Here is a 21,166-nt window from a genome sequence, read left to right as displayed (position 1 = left end):
GACCCTCCACCAGCAAAAAGATGACGACTCACTGAAGGCTCAGATGGTGGTTAGCATTTTTTAGCAATAAAGTATTTTTTAATTAAGGTATGTACATTGGTTTTTTAGACATAATGCTATTGTTGCACATTTAACAGACTATCGTATAGTGTAAACATAACTTTTATATGTACTGGGAAATCAAAAAATTTGTATGATTCGCTTTATTGTGATACTCACCTTATTGTGGCATCTGGAACCGAACTCTCAATATGTTCAAGGTATGCCTGTATGGGACTCCTAAAACAGCAACAAGAAGACAAACAACTCAATTTAAAAATGGACAAATCAGTTGAATAAACATTTCTCTAAAAATAAACACATGAGAAGATGCTCAATATCATTAGTCATTAGAGAAATGCAAATCAAAACCACAGTGAGATACCACTTCACACTACTAGGCTGCCTATAATTAAAAAAAAAAAAGCGAAAACCTAAAACCTCAGGAAGTAACAAGTTTTGCCAAGAATGTGTAGAAATTGGAACCTGTGCATTGCTGGTGGGAATGTAAAATGCTGCGGCTGCTGTGGGACACAGTTTGGTGGTTCCTCAAAAAACTAAACATGGAATTACTATATGACCAGCATTCTACTCCTAGGCATATACTCAAAGAAATTAAAAGCAGGGAGTCAAACAGATACTTGTATGCTCTTGTTCATTGCAGGATTACTCACAGTACCCAAAAGGTAGGAACAACCTAAGTGTCCATCAACAGATGAATGGATAAACAAAATGCGGTGTATACATAGGATGGAATATTATTCAGCCTTAAAAACGAATGAAATTCTGATATATGCTGTAACATGAATGAACCTGGAAGACATACTGAATGAAATAAGCCAGACACAAAGGACGAATACTGTATGATTACACTTATATGAAATATCTAGGATAAGTAAATTCAAGAGACAGAGGTAGATTAGATGTTACCAGGGCCTGGAGGGAGAAGAGAATGGGTAGCCAATACTTAATGATTACAGAATTTCTTTTTGGGGTGATGAGAAAGTTATGAAAATAGATAGTGGGGTTTAAAAATCAGTGTGTTGTAGAATCTAATGAAAGGATGTTCATTGGATTTGGGGGGCATAATTGCTAAGCATGTTGAATTGTAACTCTTGATAAGGTTGCAAAACAAATTGATTGCTGGAACAATTGAAGAAGGAAATCAGCCAAATTTTAGCAGAAACTTTTGCATGATTGGTAGAAAGAACCCAAAATTTAGTCTTGGTGTGATTCAGAACTGCAGCTAATAATGCGTGTCTTCCATTTGGACTTTTGCTTCCAGAGTTTAGTGGCTGTTATCAAAATATGTAACTGAGAATACCACTTCTGTGTTGTGATTTTTATAAAAAATGAAGTATATTCCATCATCTTTCTCTCACTAAAAATATGAAAATTTTGACGAATCGTAAAAGTACAAATGTGAATTTAGAACTTGTCAAGTGATTGATTTTATCTTCTATTTTTGTGTATGTTTAATTCTAAGTAATATGTGATTAATGTATATATAATTTATAAATATGCATGTATTGGGTGCTCAAGAATTTTTGCTGACTAGGATGTATAATTTAAAAATGTTTAGAGGCTGTCTATTTGGAGGATTTCATCATTTAAAAAGCATTTTGTTGAATAGTATATCTTTAAGGTTGCATTTTTCCTGTATTTTAGGCTGCTGGTCTTGGGCGTATGAAACCAAACACACTTGTCCTTGGATTTAAGAAAGATTGGTTGCAAGCAGATATGAGGGATGTGGATTTGTATATAAACTTATTTCAGTGAGTACCTTTTTAATTTAGTAATTTAGTTGGTTCAGAAAATGTTAATTTTGAAAGCTTGCACTGATTTTTGAAGCCTGTTTCTCATGTACTGTCTTCTAGTAGAAGAATAAGAATGAAAAGAATCACACAGGGTTATCTGGGTTTGAAATTTATGATCTTATTAACAAAAAATTTTGGTTGATCTTTCTATGTCTCTTTATACACTCAAAGATTCACTCACAGGTACACGTGTGTACACGCAGGTGTGTATACTCTGGCTTTCCATTTAAGTTAGTAAGCTTTTTCAAAACCCTACAGCTGTTTCTGAGCAGAGTTCCCCCACGTTGTCAGATCCTTCACCTTCTAAGTTATGTCATTGTAATATCTGATGCTAAGGAAGACATTTCATCACTGATATCAACCTCACAGGTTTAGGTTTGTTCCCCTCTCACACTAATTTTGCAGTTAATCATTTGGTTTATCCATTAAGCTATTTACATTTCTTTTTAAAAACTGTACTTATATGTTTTGCTCCTTGAAGTGTAAGTTCTGAGTTTACTATTTACTTTTCAGTGGTATTTCCACTGATCTTTATCAGACATCTTAGTTTTGACTTAGGTATCTTTAGCTTTCCTCTTAGGGTTGTCTGGTAGATTCTTTTTCTTCGTTTGTTACTTTGTCTTTCTGATTTTACTCTGCTCATGTTGTTATTGATTTTTGCATGTCTATCTGTTTAATCTACAACAAATGCTTCTTGGAACTGAGTTATTTAATAAAGAGAATAAAACTTCATTTTTTTTGCCAGATTTTCTTCTTAATCTTGAAAAATATTTCTTTTTCCTAGTATTCTGGGATTTGCTTACAAGTGTCTTTATCTTGTTCACACTGTTTTATAAAGGATCAGGGTTCCCTCTCACTATACCATACTTGATTGAAGAATAGTCTTTTTCTTGCCATAGCTGCTGATAGAATAGACCTATTCACTCCTTCTTATAAAGATTTTCTTCATATACAAACAGTTGTCCTTTTTTTTAAAAAAAATTGTATTTGGCAAAGTAACCCTAAGACCAGATTCAAATCCTATGTGTCTGAATTTTGATCCAATTACCCTTAACTCACTAGAGTTATTTCTCTTCCTGGAGCTCCTATTGTATATACTATAGATATAACCACATAATTATTTGCCTGTTAGCACAGATGATGGTTTTGTTTTCATAGTTACCTTGAAACATCTTTGAGGAAGTAACCAGATCTCATACTTTACCTTTTAAAAAATCTCTTTCTATTGATTAATAAAGTATATGAAGAATAAGATTTCCCAATGGTGAAGGATTTGAAACTAACATTATATGGATCTCACAGCAATTTTAAAGCATATTAAAAAAAATCAGACATTTAAAACTGAAAGTAATTTTAGAAATCATCTAGTATTGCCTTCATTTTATAGAGGAGGACACAGAAAGAAATTTTTTGTGTTTGGTTTTTTTTTCCTATTATAGCGATGCCTTTGACATACAATATGGAGTAGTGGTTATCCGCCTACGGGAGGGTCTGGATATATCTCATCTTCAAGGACAAGGTAAATCTTGTTTGAAATAAGTTTTTATATTTTAAAAATATAAATTATTTTGTTAATAAATTATAAGTAATTCTCACAAATCCTTCTGTAATTTTAATATTTACTGTCTATTCTGTGTCATATGCTTTGTTATATGACGTTTTAAGATCAGATCTATTTGGCTTCACCAAAGTTTGTGTTTTCTTTTTGTACCAACCTGGATGATCACTAGTGATTACTAATGGAGAGAATAAAATTCAATTCAAGTCATAAGTTTAAGAGGAACAGGCGTTAGTTATGATTGTAGATTGGACAAATTTGTAAAAATACATGATAAATAAAATAGTTGGAGGAAAAATTTTATCACTACTGAATTGTTAGACATTTTCATGTTTGTGAAAGTCATGCTCTAACAGTTATTGAGGTTTAGGGTACCTGTTAATTCTGCATAATTATTAGTAGGGTCCCTTTTCACTCTCAAAAATATCACAGTTTGGCTAATAAATTATATAGTTCTGTAATTTACTGAGCTTTAATGTGATTGGAACTTTAAGAAGATATTTTCATGTTATAATCGTTTTAATAACAATTCTTTAAAAAAATTGAAATTGTTTTGAAAGCCTCATTACTCATCGTTAGGATTTGGAGACAGGAATTTGGTTTAGCATAGGGATTAAGAGTGCAGGCTTTATGGGGCTGGCCCCATGGCCGAGTGGTTAAGTTCGCACACTCCCCTTTGGTGGCCCAGGGTTTTGCCGGTTCGAATCCTGGGTGTGGACATGGCAACGCTCCTCAAGCCATGCTGAGGTGACATCTCACATGCCACAACTAGAATATATACAACTGTGTACCAGGGGTTTTGGGGAGAAAATGGAAAAATAAAATCTTTAAAGAAAAACAAAGCACAAGTTTTGGAGTCAAATTTGCTTTAGAAGTCACAGCTTTTTCTCTTAGTAGTTTTGTACCCTGGGCAAATTTGCTGACTTCTGTCCTCAGTTTCCTCATCTGTTAAAACAATTACTTCATAGGGTTGTTGTGAAGATTAAAAAGGAGAGATGGGCTGTGAAGCTCTGAGCATAGTGCTGGCACCTAGGCTCACATAGTTTCTGTTATTTCTCTTAATACACACAAATCAGTGATGAGGATTATGGATAGATCAATTTCATATTATGTTTGTCTTTATGATAAATGTTTTTATAGTGGAAGTTAAATGTTTACTCACTCGTTCTTAAACGACAGAAAATTAAGGAAGTGCTTTAAAAATGTGGAAGCAGTACTTTCACCATGAGCTTAGGAAAGGACTCTCTTCTCTAGTTTTGGCTCTATAGTCTTGGTTATAATTTTTCAGCGTTGTGTGTCATCTTACATGTATATGAATATTTGTCACATTTACGTTTTTCCATGTGTAAATGACTTTGAGAACAGAGTTGATTCACATTTTATATGTCATCCTTTTGTCTACCAGATTCTTGTGTTCCATGAATCTCATTCATTACTGTTGCCCAGCACCTAATTCCAATGTCTGATGCTTAGTTGTGGCTCAAGATGCTTAAGTGAATAGTCATTTCAAAAGAGAGTATCACATTTGTTTACATAACAAATCATTTATTATAAAGTTATTATTTCACAGTAAACTTTGCTTAAAATTGCCATTTAATTGATATTATACCATGATCCTTTCTTTAATGGTTAAGATTTAGATAATATTTTGAATACTTTCATGTTTACAGAAGAATTATTGTCATCACAAGAGAAATCTCCTGGTGTCAAGGATGTGGTACTGAGTGTGGAGTATAGTAAAAAATCGGAGTTAGATACTTCCATACCATCTGGTGAAAAAACTGTTACACATAAAGGTAATTTTTATTCAAACAAGACATTTTATGAATAGTAATGTTTTAGTTTTGAGAGAAATGGTTTTTATTATCTAACATCTCTTATAAAGTAACCCATTCTCAAACTTGGACTGTTCTTTTCTAGTTGCTCAGGTAAAATTTATGGCTTTCAAAAATGGCTACAAAATGACTAGCTGTTTTTAAGGTATTAAAGTAGATTTATAGGACAGAAACTATGCCAATTAATTATACACTAATATACTCTTGTGTTTTTATTTATGCTTGCTTTAAATAAGACGTTTTAATTTGAAGCATAGGTTAAATCTGAACATGAAAAGAAAATGGTAATTTTAGGGTAATGTGCATATAGCATATGACACTCAAAGGAATGACGTTTATAAAATTAATTTACATAATTTTTTGGTAAATCAAGATATTTAAATACTGGGGGCATTTGTTTACGTGCTGAGATATTCAGAATATTTTTACATTTCTTATACCTGGAGTTGTTTAGGTAAAACAACGTAATAAAGAATCAAGTGCAATATTGTTCCTCACTTTAGTTTCTCTGAGGAAAGGAGCTATTTGTATTTGGTTGGTGAACTGTTCGGCCATAATTACAGACATAATACCCCTGGTGGCTCGTGTGGTTTAAGCCACAAGAAGATTTTCAGATCTCATGAGACTTTAGATAATTTCATCCACAAATCTGTATGTTAAGAGAGATGACTTCCAAATCTTACTCTCCCACCCTCACTCTCCTACCTCTGTTCAGTCGAGTATCTCCGTCTGTCCTATTCCCAGCTGACGTACACAATATAAAATCTGCACTGCAAATCATCAAACCACATCATACTTTTGATTCCTGTAAAATGATTATCATTCTTTTTCTGAAATTGATAACCTTGGACAAATCCTCTCTCTGGGAAATTGATCTCTTTTAGATTACTTAGCATTAATGTTTTTTCATTTGTTTCCTCCTTATTTACCTCATTTGCTTAGAATAGTAGTAGTTGAGAGTTTAGTTGAGACCCATTTTTCCCTTTCAGTTCTTTGCTGGCTTGATTATAATTGTTTTCAATTTCGTCTCAAAACTCTGTAAACTGACTCTAAAACTGTTCTTGGGCTGGCCTGGTGGCACAGCAATGAAGTTCGCACGTTCCGCTTCAGGGGGCCTGGGATTCGCCAGTTCGGATCCCAGGTGCGGACATGGCACAGCTCAGCAAGCCATGTTGTGGCAGGCGTCCCACATATAAAGTAGAGGAAGATGGGCACGGATGCTAGCTCAGGGCCAGTCTTCCTCAGCAGAAAGAGGAGGCTTGGCCACAGATGTTAGCTCAGGGCTAATCTTCCTCAAAAATAAATAAATTAATTAAATTAAATTAAATTAAAACTGTTCTTATGTTCCTGCATTTATTTTTAGTTTATCATATACATTCTTTGATTTTCTCTTACTTTTTTTTTTCTTTTCTCTTTACTAAAACAGATCCTTTCTTTACAGAATCTGTTAGGAATTAATAGGTAACGCTATGACAGGAGGGGAAGAAATAATATTTATCAAGCATCTACTCTGTGTATGATGTGCTTCCCACATCATAGTAGGTGTTGTCCATGCGTTAGCTCATTAACGTGTATCACAATCTTATGAAGTCATTATTTTTATAGAGTAGGAAACTGGGGTCAGTACATTTCCACTCATCTTTTTGTTGTAAAAGAGTAAATGCCTTTAACTTAGTTTAAATCTTTTTTAAGTGTCAAGATTTCGTTGACATTTCTGAGCTCTTTGAAATGAATATAGAATGTCCGTAGTTAGATTTATAAATTTTTGTCATCAAAGACAGATACTATCAAATAGCTACTTTATAAGAACAATAATATTTAATATTATGAAATTAAATGTCATAATTGAAATGGTTCTTATTCCATAACAGGCATAAGAAAATAGCATTCAAAAGAAGCATTAATTTTATTTTGTGTTTATTTTCTATTTAGCCAATTGTTTTCAAAATTAGCATAGAAACTATAGAAAAGATTATACAATTTAGAAAGTCTTTAGAATTGTAAGCATTCTGGTGTAGTCATTATGTAGTCCTAGATATTTGATATGTCTATTTTGGTTACTGAAGCATACAGTGTGGAAGGGGAACAAAAAGAACACCATTTGAGTACTGATTTTCTGCTAGGCCCTGGGCTAAGTACATTGATGCTTGCAATATAACAACCTTAGGAGGTGGGTATTGTTCACTCATTTTAAAAATGAGGAACACGAGGAATTAAGTAACTAGCTCAAGGTCGCACAGCCAGAAGATGAGTTAGAGCTAATATTAGAGTGCTGGGAGTTTGACTCAAGCGCTCACTGCAGTGTACTCTTTCCTATCCAGGTTGACAGTTTTATATGCCTTAAACAAATAATACAAGCCTCTATTAAGAAAAAAAATGGAGATTAGGTAAACTGATAACCGGAGAAAAATATTGATACATATTTAAATACAAATGGGCCAATGTATGCATACATACATGCATATACATATATATATATATATATACACATATATAAATTTATTTATTTGAAAAAAATCACTCCTGTATAACCTGGCATTTTATGTAAACCAAATGACTATCTGATAAAATTCCTTAATATTTTAAGTGGTGATTAATTTTTACAAATACCAAATATTCATTAAATGTTTCTAAAATAACTTTTCAGTCATTTGCACAGTGATGCAGTGGCGTGTTTAAAATTTATGTATCATCTGCAACGTCAGTTTTTTAATGCCGTATTTCTACTATGTAAACCATAGTTCAACATCTTTTCAACTGATTTCAAGTATGAAAATTTAAAAGTTTAAATATTCTGGTAAAGTTTTTGTCAGCTTCACAGGAATAAAATGTAGGAGTGAGTGTTAAGCAGTAGCCTGTTGGAGGGGTCTGAACTACGTTTGCCTTTTAAAATCCTGAGCTCTCAGTGTAGAAAATATCAATCTTCAGTCTTGATTATTTTTCACAGACTGTTTCTTCATACTATGTTTTGTTTATAAATGTGCTTTATTTACGTTTTCATTATTTTATTAATATAAAGGCAATTAACTTATATTTTGTGTTTTTTAAACATAATCTAGATGAGGAAGAGGATGGCAAGACTCCAACTCAACCACTGTTGAAAAAAGGCAGGCATTTTTCATCATTTTATTTCAATCCCTTTTTTCATACTGTTAACTCTTTAACTCCAACCTTATTATTTTCTTTTCTTTAGTTTTTATTTCCATGGTGAGGTGATGTTACAGTTATTTATTAAATGCAGATTAGAAAATGATCATTAGTCCAACTAAAGAGTTAAATCTTCCCAGGAAAAGGTGATATATCAAAGACAAATTCTTTTAACTCATCATAGCATTTCTGAAATATTCAAACCCTGAAAGTCAATCTTCATTTTTTAATTTTAACTGCATGGTTTAGATGATAAGTAGAGACACTGAAATAGGTTTATTTACAGTGTCACTTGCATTCTTTACCATCAGTTGTACCCAATGAAGTCCTTAATTTTGATACTAATATATTTTTCATTTCAAAAATTATAATATTTCTCACAGTCCTGCTGCGTTTGGGAGATACACAGTCATGTCAACGTACATGAATTTTATGAGAAGGAGATAGAGGTGAGAGTTATGGAGCAGTGTGGTTTGGTAGCCATATTATTTCATCATGCAAAATCATTCGTCATGTTTGCATACATCATGGCAGCATGAAAAGTGAATGATAGACATTCTGTGAAAGCAATCAGCTTTCCTCGTATGGATTTCTGCTTTTAAAAATTTGGTGTAGGAATTTCATAATAGTCATTTGCTTGCTCACAGAGCCAGTGCTGTTGTTTTTTTTTTTAATTCCTGGCAATGTAAATGGGAACTCCCTTGGTATATTGTTCTTTAGACCTGCAGCAGATGAGTGTCCTTCCAAGGAGTTCCCACCATCTTTCTGTGGCTCAGAGAAAGATGTGGTGCTTATATGGCTTTAGAATTGGGCCTCACGTATTGAGGGGACAAAAGTGAGGTAAAGATTAGGGAGTTTCTTCTTAGACTAAGAGGTTTCACTGTGATAATTGCAAGATTGTATTGTTTCTTCCACGTCCTTCTGTCTTCGATATTACAGATAACATGTTAATAAAAATTTTTTTTGAGGTTTAAATTATTGAGAAACTAGATTACAAAAGAAATATGTTCGTGAAACAGGCATAAACTTAATTTGTCCATTTAGCCTAAAATAGCTTTTCAAAAATCAAAATCTAGGAGTCAATTATAATTTTCCTGATTGGTGTTTATGATTCTCTTTCATTCAGAGTGCTTCAGAATATTAGAAAGTATGGGTATAATTTGGATGAGTTTAGTTATTGTAGAGATAGATTAATCTGTAACCATTTTAAAAGTTTAAATTACAAACATTATGATGAATGCCATACACAACTGTCTGCTTATAAACATTTAAATATACGGAAGTTAGGGAACTATAGGAATTCAGCAAAAGGGACTTCAATATTTACCTCCCTTACATCTTATTTTTCTGCTTAATCCTTTAGAATCCAAAGGCCCTGCTATGCCTTTAAATGTAGCTGATCAAAAGCTTCTTGAAGCTAGTACACAGTTTCAGAAAAAACAAGGAAAGAATACTATTGATGTCTGGTGGCTTTTTGATGATGGAGGTAAGGTTGTTAATATTTTTTTTTTTAACAATTTTAAATTTACTGAAGTTGTGGGAATGATACTAAGACATGGCGTGTGCCTTTCACCCATAGACCGCATTCCAGTTTTGCCAACTTACCCAAAAGATACAAGATTAATTTTAGAATCAGGTGTTGTACTTAGTGTTCTTCAGTTTGGAAGTTGCTCAGTCCTTCCTTCAGCTTCATGACCTGAACTATCACAGAAGTGATGCTATGCTCTTCTGTCTGGATCGCATCAGGTGGCACGTGATGTTGATTTGTCTCATCGCTAGGAAGGTTAGCTTTGACCATTGGGGCAGGTGGTTTTCACTAGGTTTTTACACTGAAAAGTTACTGGTTCCCCCTTTTATAATTACAAGTATTTCAGAAATGGGGAGTTACTTTGAGGCTATGTAAATATACCATTGTTACTGTACCTTTTACCACCATCTTTAGCATCCATTGATATTTCTGCTTAAATATATTATTGTTGTGGTTGTTTTGTGGTTGCCAAATGATGATTTTCCAATCTCATAATTTCTTCCTCATTTATTACTTGGCATTTTACTGTAAGTGAGAGCTTTCTCTTGATTTCTATCTGTGTGGACTCATGGATTCCTATTTATTCAATGGGATATGACTTATCATTCTCATTATTTGTTTTGATGTTCAGATTGTCCCAAATTTGGCCAGCAGGATCCTCTTTAGGCTGACTTCTATGTCCATTTGTCATGTCCCAATCATTCTTTATTTTCTGGTAAAATATGATGTTCCAGGCTCAGTTTTGCACTTTCCCTACCCCAGCTGGTAAATCACCCTTTACCCAAGGAGCCCTGATTCCTCTTAATGGAGAATGGTATTTAGAAACAAAGATCAGGGCATTAGATATGCTCGTTGCTACTAGGGTGTGACTGCTCTCAGGCACTCTCACTGGACAGATCTAGGAAATAAATATGTATGTTTGTATGTGTAGATAGAAATTGAAAACCAATTCCAGTCCAACACTGCAAGGTTCAATGTAGCCTCTCCCTTTTTATGTTTGTCATTTCAGTAAGAAACCTGGCTCCCATTAGCTTCAGTGAATATTCTCATTTCCTCCGTCCTCCTGTATGTGACCCGTCTCCCGACTGTGCTAGGCCACTGTCCCATTTCGCGGCCTGTCTTGTGTGGGTCCTGACTCCATTGGGGCTCCCTCCTTGTGCAGACCTGCCTAATGTTTTTTTTACTACATTATTAAGGAAAGGCAGAAAGGAAAGTTTTGTTGTGTTGAGTTGTAGTAAATGTATTTCTAGAGACTAAATTGAATTAAAAGTTCTTAATTAAGAAATTAGTATTTAATAAATGATTTGTTAAATTTTTATGATTCAGGTTTGACCTTATTGATACCTTATCTTCTGACTACCAAGAAAAAGTGGAAAGACTGTAAGATCAGAGTATTCATTGGTGGAAAAATAAACAGAATAGACCATGACCGGAGAGCGTAAGTCTATTTTGAATTGAAGGGCATTTATCCAGTAGTACTTCATTATTACAGTATATATTTGATAGGATAAAAACTAGACAATCCAGAAAATGTCAGTCATGTTGTTTTGTTCTATACTGAAGCTGAAAATTCTAGTTAAAAAAAATAAACCTTCTCTTTAATTTAGTCTTCATATTTAAGTTATAGATACTTAGTTTTACTTATGTAGTATTTTTTAATATGTTGACATCTTAGAAGGTCTTTATTAAATACTTGTGGCATTAAAGTGTTAAGCAGCTTTCTTTTTTTTAAATCAGAGGAGACAGTGCTCAAAAATTATGTATTCATATATCAGATACATTTGGTAGACTTCTAGACTACAGAAATGCAGGATACCATTGTCATCCATTCTCTTATTTCTGTCTGTACTGTCACAATTCTAGTTCTGGTTTCAGTACTTCTAAGTACCCTGTGTCTTGTCTCTGACCTTTTCAGCATATATTGTACACTTTGCTCCTGTTTTCATGTTTGGAAAGCAGAACTTTGATCACATGATTCCTCTGCCCAAAATATTTTTAAGTTCTCTGTTACATAGCATAGAAAGTCTATGCTAAAATGTGACAGTCAAGGCCCTTTACAATCTGTTCTCCTGTTCCTTTTCTATTCTTATCTTCTGTTCCCCCAAATGTGCCTTATACTTCAGTTTATGTTTCCACACCTGCCCTACTCTAAACATGTAGGTGATTTCTGACTTTTCCACTTTTGCTTACTCTCATCTCTCCACTGGAAATAGCTCCTCACCTGCCTTCCTTCTCTGTTAAAATACTCCATTCTTTAAAGTCCAGTACTATTTTCACCTTCTTTATAACGCCTTCCATAATTTTTTTACCTTTGTCCCCCAACTAGTTGGTATATTTCCTTCCTGAATTGTGATATGCTTGATATTACTCATCACATTCTGGGGCTTGTATTATATTTATTTCCTTATTTTTGAGTTTTCTGGGCCTTACAACACATAGCAGGCACTTGGCAGATTATCACTGGAATTCATTGAGGTGTTTATTTCAAATAGTGACTTATGTAAGAAGTACTAGTAATAATTTAAAAATTAGACCTTTAGCTCATCTATTTTCTAATATCTTAATTTAGAAAACTCATTTTATTAAAAATAAAATGCTATTTTCTTGATTGCTTTTCTCATATGTATGTTTCAACGTCTCTATTTTTGCTGCCAAGGTTTCATTGCCAGCTATGCCTCCAGAAAGGTACTTATTTACTGAAAAATCAGAGGCTTGTTGGAGCTCCTTTTCCATGCCTGTCCCAGTTCAAAAAAAAATACTGTGAACTTATGAACTTAATCTGCTATCAGTTATAGCTTCTCTTTGGCCCAAGCAGTCATATTTGGGTTCTGAGAAATGCATTCTTCATGGATGAAAGACTAAAACAAAAATAATTAAACAAATAACTGTTTACTATTTTCTACTGAAATCCATACACTTACCGAGATAATTTGACTAAAATTAACTTTTAATAATAGTTGCCATTCAAATTTTATTAATCTTGCTCTGTCCATTCATCAGTGGATGCTAAGGAGAGATTCAGAGAATGTAAAAGAAGATAACAGAAGTCTCTACTCAGGGAATTTAGACGTCGGCTAAGTGTGGATGGACAGTGTGAATTAATTCGTATAGACTTTGTTTAGCACCTAATAGACTTCTCCTATAAATCATGCTTTTCACATATACAGATTCAGCTCTAAATAGAATAAGAATACTTATATATAGCCTTCATGTGTCTGATTGCAGTTCATTTTTGTTCTAGGATGGCTACTTTACTTAGCAAGTTCCGGATAGACTTCTCCGATATCATGGTCCTAGGAGATATTAATACTAAACCAAAGAAAGAAAAGTAAGTTATTGGATAAATTACTTGGCACAAATTTCTGATCCTTTTATGGATGACCTACTCAGACACTCCAGTAATAAATCATTTAACTTAACTAATTACCTGGAGTATTTTGTCTGTTTTTAGTTACACGTGAAGTCAATTTCTTTTAATCTAGCACTGACAGTTGGCATTCCTGTAGCAGATATAAAAGTAAGTCTAAAGGGTTTTCAGTTATCAGAGAAGAATTCAATTACTGCTTTACAAGTAATTTCTGAAATGCCACAGAAATTCCACATGGTTCTTTAAATTTCGATTGTTTATGCCCACATTCATTACGACCACTCGATCCCTACTTCACGTACATATGACTTTCCACTATTTTGTTTTATTACTGAAATAGGAGAATCTAAGAATTTGCCTATAATAGTTGTATTCACAATTCTCAAAAGTCAAAGAAAACTAGATTCTTGGAATATTCTACCTGAAAGTGGCATATAGAGGTTGTTATATGTATATTACTGGACATAATTTTAATTATTCTCAGATAAGTGTTGAATAAATGATGAAGCTGGTATAAAGAATTCATTTTAAATAGAAAATAGTAAGGTATACCTTGTAAGGTTATAATTGTTTCCTCTTATAAAACAATATATACCAGAAGCTTTGTCTGAGACTTGATACTGAAAAGTATGTTTTTCTTCACATTTATAGAGGATTAGAATGTTGTTCATTTTCTTTTACTGTCTTTTGTCCTGTTAAGTATCTTTGGATCTAGAGATTAATTCTGCATATTCTTAAATGTTGAGTATCTGCCCTTTCCCCCCTTCAGAATGTTTTAGTACCTTTTCTTACACTACTTTTATTCAGTGGTACTTGAACTGGGAAAGACTTTGAGTAAAAGAGTAACACAATTTGGCTTATTGCTCAAAATGATCATTTTGACTACTATGATGAAAATTTATTTAGGTTGAAGGGGGCGAACATAGGAACAGGGGTAAATACAGAGATAGCAGCATTAGCAGTTAAAATTGCAATTCTGTTATTGTGAATATGGTTCTAAATTTCTAATCAATGGAGAAACTAGTGATTGCTATTTCCAAAACAAATTGTCAAAGTGATTATTATAGTTAGGGTATGGAGGGGAGCACAGGAGATGGAAAACTAACTGTTCGTTATAATTTAGCATTTAAGATCTTACTGTTATGTAATTCAAAATACGGTTAATGTTAGTATTCTATTTTTTTCAGTATTATAGCTTTTGATGAAATGATTGAGCCGTACAGACTTCATGAAGATGATAAAGAACAAGATATTGCAGATAAAATGAAAGAAGATGAACCATGGCGAATAACAGATAATGAGCTTGAACTTTATAAGACCAAGGTATTCTTTCTCCTTCCTTTTCATGAATCTTCCATGTGAGTTCTTTAAAATACTCAAGACATAAGTAAATATCAAGAACTACAATTTGTTATGGGAGGAACCAGTTATGTAAATTAAATCTCCCTTAAGTTAGATTTATATGTGGACAGTGTAAAGCATTAATTCTTTTAAAACTAGGGAACAGATAGTTTTATAACACCAGATTGATTTTGGTTTCTTTGCATGAACCACACTAGATTCCATTTTTCAAATGATCTAGGAATGACTTTGTTCTGTTTCATTTCAGACATACCGGCAGATCAGGTTAAATGAATTATTAAAGGAGCATTCAAACACAGCTAATATCATTGTCATGTAAGTAATACATGTACTAAGGTTTTCTTGAGTATTCATTTTATGGTAATACAATTAGGATTAATTTCTATACGAAGCACATATCTATATAACACCCATAATGACTTAGTGGTTATAAAGAGGGAAAAATAAACTTTTTAAATACACTTTGCTTTAAGCATTTGGAGAAATTATTGAACGTAGGAGTAAAGAAAAACAAAAATTTTTATCCTTAAGCTTATATGAATTTAAGTAATTGCTTTTTTTTTTTTAAAGATTGGCACCTGAGCTAACAAATGTTGCCAATCTGGTTTTTTTTTTTTCCTTCTTCCCAAAGGCCCCCCAGTACATAGTTGTATATTCTAGTTGTGAGTGCCTCTGGTTGTGCTGTGTGGGACGCTGTCTCACCGTGGCCTCATGAGCGGTGCCATGTCTGCGCCCAGGATGCGAACCGGCAAAAACCCTGGACCACCGAAGTGGAGCACGCAAACTTAACCACTCAGCCACGGGGCCGGCTCCCTAAGTAATTCTTTATCGTAGTAGTTTATTCTGCCACCAAGCATGTGTGGGATATGAAAGCCCCAAGTTAAAATTTGGACCACATGCAGCTTCCTCATAGAAATAAACCCCATAAGGTCACTTGGGAGATTAAATTTAAAAAATGCTTCCTATCTGTATCCCCACCGCCAGGTTCCCACACACAAACTTTACGTACATACACACTGCCCCCTGTTCGTCAAATATAGATGCTAATGCTCACTCTGGCTTTTCCTCCACTAAACCAGGTTAACTAGATATTACTTGAACCCAAATTTTCTTGGGCCTGGAGCCTGCCCTGGTCCTTAAATAGGTAACCATGCCAACTGATGAAATAAAGTAATACCAAAGGATTGTTATTTTGATTAATAACAGACACTTAGTACACTAGAAAATTTCCAATTTTGCTCATCATGGTCACATATCTGTAATGGAAGATGCTGAAATGTAGAAATCTAGAGAGCAACTGGTCACTACTGCCGCTATTTACAAATAGAAATGAAAGCCCAGAGAGGTAAGAGAAGATGAAAATTAATATGTAGAATTCATTATGTTTGAATTTGATTTATCCATGTATAGTTTCCATGTTCTAAATTCAGATAGAAACATTCCTTTCTTCTAAAAGAATTCTATCCTTATTGAAGAAGGGTAAATTTGGAGGTTTAATGTTAGAGACCAAATGTGTTAATGGTTTTATAGAAATATTTATTTGCTATTCTTATGAAGAAATATTTTAAAATCTTTTGTTAAAACTGAAGACAAAACGGAAATACTGATCTGTGAGTATAGTAGTTGTAATACCATATGCAGAATTTTCCCTGCACTTAAAAATACTCAATAACTATAGTAATTTTTAGTTACTATTTTTGTGACTTAATTTATAATTTTTATTGCATTTTATTCTTCCCAGCTTAAACGCATTGCTTGATTTCCTTTCTCTTTTTGATACCAGGAGTCTCCCAGTTGCACGAAAAGGTGCTGTGTCTAGTGCTCTCTACATGGCTTGGTTGGAAGCTCTATCTAAGGACCTACCACCAATTCTTCTAGTCCGTGGGAATCATCAGAGTGTCCTCACCTTCTATTCTTAAATGTTCTACACAGTGGACAGCCCTCCAGACGGTACTTCAGTGCCTAGTGAAGTAACTGAAATCTTCAATGATACGTTAACATCACAATGGCGAACTGTGACTTTTCTTTCACTATTTCATTAATTTGAAAGCACACAGGGAAGTCGCTCCGTTGATATGTGTATGGAGACTTCAGTTTTAGTCAATTCTGAATCTCAGTCTTAATGGATGATGATTCCTTATTGGACTGAAGCTGTTGGGAGTAATGTTTTCCTTTGCTACTTGAATAGCAATAAAAGTGTGTTATTTTTTGATTGATGAAAGGAGTACAAAAAGCCTTTAGCCTTGAGGTGCCTTCTGAAATTAACCAAATTTCATCCATATATCCTCTTTTATAAATTTATAGAATGTCAAACTTTGCCTTCAGCTATGATTTTTATTTCTATTCCTAGTCTCTTACACCTTAAAATAAAATGGACACTGCTTTTCTTCTTCCATTGACCAATTAGTGTTGAGTACTGTATGTTTTCTATTACTTTTGTAAAGGTATCTGTTAGATATTAAAGGTGAGAATTAGGGCAAGTTAATGAAAAATGAAAAAAAAAAAAAATGGGAACCAAAAGGTGACCCCAAGGTTAGGTTTGTACGAATATGTGTAAATGTAGATCTAGGGGAAACAAGGCCCAATAAACCTTTTTTTTTTAAATTTCTAATTGGCTCTAATTTATATCTTGATTATTATTTCTTCAAACCTTAAGGAAGGTTGATGATTTATCCAGTACTTCTATATACCATGCTGAAAAATCACATATTGCCATTCTTTAGACAAACATCCTCACGATCATTTGTATTTATTAGAAGAGAGATTTGTCCTAATTTAGGGTTTTCCTCAAATCTGAGGGACTTTTAAGAAATGCTAAAAAGATTTTTCTGGAGGAAAATTAGACAAAGCAATGTCATTTAATAGAATATTTCAATAAACACTATGTGGAATTTCACTATACCCTCCTTTATAAATCAGTGAAATATTTAACATTTCATCAAATGGTTAAATGGACCACTGGTTTCTTAGTGAAATGTTTTTAGGCTTAATTCATTCAATTGTCAAGTACACTTAGTCTTAATTAATATACTCAGGTTTGAACAGATTGTTCTGAACATTGAAATTTAATCCATTCTTAATACTTTAAAACTTTTATGTTAAGAAAAACTGCCAGTTTGTGCTTTTCAAATGTCTGTTTTGACATCATAGTCTACTAGAACAATTTTGACAGTGCATATGTACTGTTACTAAAAGCTTTATATACAATTATTAATGTGAAATTTTTCATTTTTTTATCCAAGGAAGGATTTCCTAAGCATTTCAAGGGATATATGTCTACATATCTGTATGTGTGTGTGTATATGTATATGCATACACAGATGCATATGTGTATGTATAATGATGTTTATGTTGCTGGTTTTTTGCATTTTTAAAATGATCAAGATTCATCGGATTAAAATTTTTTTATTTTAGTAAGCATAAGTTCAAAATTCGATTGAAAGATACAGGTTTCATAGAGAACAAAGGTGATCATTTGAAGGGCATGTAACTTCACACAGTTATCATTTAGTTAGAAAATGGAGACCATGTCATCTAAAGTACTGTTCACTGGGCTCATTGGTGTAAGTGTCAGGGGTGAAGAATTTCTGCCAGTTTTCATGAATCTGGATAGAAATCTAGAAGATTACTGCAGTTGTCAGTAGTGCAGTATTTTTGCTGCGTGAGAATGAACTAAATATAAAAATGGAGATCTGATAATAATTTTGAATTCAGAATGTTAAGAAAATGAAGTAATTGTTTTTCCAAAATTTTTTCCCTACACATTATAACTCACAGCATTGTTCCGTTTATTGCAGGGTTTGTAGTGTTTGGGGGGAAAATACAGTAAAATGTCATATTATTTAGTAAATAATAATCATATTTGAACTTTTTAAATGGATAATAGGGCGTGAACTGAGTGCTGCTATCTTGAAACATGCACAGGTACACTTGTTGTTTTTTTTTTAAGTTTTTCCCATTCAGGAAAACATCATTGTGATCTGTACTGCAGGAACCAAATGTCATACATCATACATATGTGTATAAAGTACATAAAATATATCTAAATATGCATAATTCGGGGGAGGGTAATATTGTCTGTGAAATAATGTAAGAAGCTTTTCACTTTAAAAAAAAATACATTACTTTCACTTAAGACTAGACACCAGTTCAAAATTTTCAAGGTTGTTGTAGTGCTCTAATAAGTTTCAACAATTCTTAGAGATGCTAGCTAGTGTTGATGCTCTTCTACTCTATTTTATTTATCCTGAATTTGATTATTTTAATGCCAAATTTTTTTTTAATTCTAATCATTGGTAATAACTTGGAAATAAATAATTATGCAATGGCATTTGACAGTTCGTTATTCCTATAGGTAAAAATTCATTGGGTTTAGAGAGAATGGTGGTGTTAAGCTGATTATTAATGGTTAATTAAATCAGATATTTATTTGTTACATTATTTCATTTGTATTTTAGGTTTCCTTTTACATTCTTTTTATATGCTTTCTGACATTACATATTTTTAAAGACTATGGAAATAATTTAAAGATTTGAGCTCTGGTGGATGTTTACTAAGTTTGAAAATGTAATATTTTGATAATACTGTATTATAACTGTCATACAAATGCTTTTCTAATGTTTTAACGTTGAGTATTGCAGTTGCTGCTTTGTATAGAAGTTACTGCAATAAAGGAAGCGGATTCATTACAACTATTTAATGACTACTCATTTTATCTGCTTTATAAATCTGTGTCAATTTTGTGATTTAACCTCAGTTATATAACTGTTTCATTGATGTCTGAGCTTTTAAAACGGCTTTCACTGTAATATTCATGCCTTGGCAAAGTTGCATGAAATTGTTCTCTATCCCTATGCCTTTGGAATAATCACTATTGATATGGACAGTGTGATTGAGCCATACAAAATGCAGCTCATTTTGATTTATTTTTTAAATGATTTAGCTTTTCTAATTCTGCTTTATTTATGTTTGGGCGAAATCACACATTATGAATCAGGAAACTAGAGGATTAAAATGGAGTCATAGTCCCTGAATATAATCTGATTCTTCGCTTCCTAAGGTTTTTGGCTAAGCTGATTTACAGTTTTACAAAGCATTTTCACTTTCTCATTTGACCATTATTGTAGGGGTGCTATATATGCAGGATAGCTATTTATCTCTCTCTTGCTCTTGAGAAAGCAGCTTGGAGCAATTTGGGGAGTTTCCCAAGGTCATGTTGTAATCAGCAAGGATGTTGGCCTAGAGCCCAGATCTTTCATCTCCAGGGATATTTCCATTACACATCACTGCTGCCTAATCCATAACACAGAGGGCTGGGATAGATTCGTCATTTCCAAACCACTCATCCCTCTCTGCCCAGCAAGTCTGTGTTCAGGTAATGCAAATTACAGTTAGAAATATAGATTGGCTACAGGCTGCCTTAATAGATCTGAAACCAAATGTGAGTGTCCATTGTATCATCTTTGCTTCCTGCTTATTCTCCATAAGCTACTATTCAGGCCAGTTTACTCACTTCTTGGGGGAGTTAAGAGAGAATTCAAAGGCAACTATGAATGTGGCATTTCCTAATATAGCATCCAACAATTTTCAAAACAGGAATGGTTCATCTTTGAACCAGCAGGGTTTTTTGTTCATTCACCAGGAAGAAAAGATAAATGCATTTATATGCTTCTGTCTGTATCTATCAACGGGATGTTTGTATGGTCAGAGCAAATAGATGGTAGTTTAATGTTTAACTAAGGAAAGATAGCACAAATCCTAGGATACACTCATCTGAAAGTAATGGTTAGTTTACCTAATCCAGGTAGTAGATACACATAAAATGTGTGTGGGTTAATCACTTTGACATAATTTTTTTTTGTAGATTACTAAAATACCTAAAGATCCAAGTCTGTTGCTCTTTACAGAATCTGGCGGCAATGGTCATAGACCTGTTTTACATGTGTGATAGGCATTTCGGATAGGCCATTAAATGGTAGCATTAAGAACTCCAGCCCATTTTTTCCCCTTGATTCTATCATTGAATTTTGTGTTAGACTAGGTAAGAGTTAGAAACTGTTGTTTTAGGGAAAATATGAAGGCATCTGAATTTGTCACCTGTTGTTCGACCTTACTTGTGGCTGCTGTCCTTAGATCAGGAATTCATTCCCCAAAATGAGAGTGTCTTGTCAACATATATCCTTTGTTCCACTCTTCTGTGATATGAAGGCAAATTACCAAGATAGTCTGCCCACAGCTACAAATGAAAATAAATTTACTTTCTGATCCACAGAGTAGGATCAGTGATCCACAGATATTGCATGCAAAAACAGAGGGCAGACTCAGTACTTGTCAAAATTTCATTAGAACACTGCTGAAGCCTTTGAGCTGGAGAATTGAGGCGATTTTGTCTTGGAAATGTTAACATCTCCAGTCTAAAGAAGGGAGGCAGTTTACAGGCAGCTCATCTATCTCTAATAACAAATATGTCAAAGTAAGCAGGCAGTGTTTTCGATTTACGTATGGTAGACATAA

General features: G+C 33.5%; 1 protein-coding gene across 2 annotated transcripts in view; it reads left to right on the top strand.

Annotated features, from left to right (window-relative positions):
• Positions 1 to 19,347, top strand: part of SLC12A2 (solute carrier family 12 member 2) — a 103,856-nt gene extending 84,509 nt beyond the window's left edge. Inside the window, exons 18-27 of one of the 2 annotated variants that reach the window (XM_005599457.4) lie at positions 1,708 to 1,814; positions 3,296 to 3,375; positions 5,085 to 5,210; positions 8,309 to 8,356; positions 9,760 to 9,882; positions 11,251 to 11,362; positions 13,166 to 13,252; positions 14,479 to 14,614; positions 14,901 to 14,968; positions 16,437 to 19,347. In XM_005599457.4, the coding sequence (XP_005599514.3) occupies positions 1,708 to 1,814; positions 3,296 to 3,375; positions 5,085 to 5,210; positions 8,309 to 8,356; positions 9,760 to 9,882; positions 11,251 to 11,362; positions 13,166 to 13,252; positions 14,479 to 14,614; positions 14,901 to 14,968; positions 16,437 to 16,572 (1,023 nt within the window). In that variant the 3' untranslated portion in view covers positions 16,573 to 19,347. The remainder of the gene's footprint in view (positions 1 to 1,707; positions 1,815 to 3,295; positions 3,376 to 5,084; positions 5,211 to 8,308; positions 8,357 to 9,759; positions 9,883 to 11,250; positions 11,363 to 13,165; positions 13,253 to 14,478; positions 14,615 to 14,900; positions 14,969 to 16,436) is intronic. The other variant, XM_014730697.3, reaches the window with a different exon arrangement.
• Positions 19,348 to 21,166: the final 1,819 nt, after the last annotated feature.

This window comes from Equus caballus, chromosome 14 (assembly GCF_041296265.1).
Source record: "Equus caballus isolate H_3958 breed thoroughbred chromosome 14, TB-T2T, whole genome shotgun sequence".
Lineage (NCBI taxonomy): Eukaryota > Metazoa > Chordata > Mammalia > Perissodactyla > Equidae > Equus > Equus caballus.
This window is presented reverse-complemented; position numbering and strand designations above follow the sequence as displayed.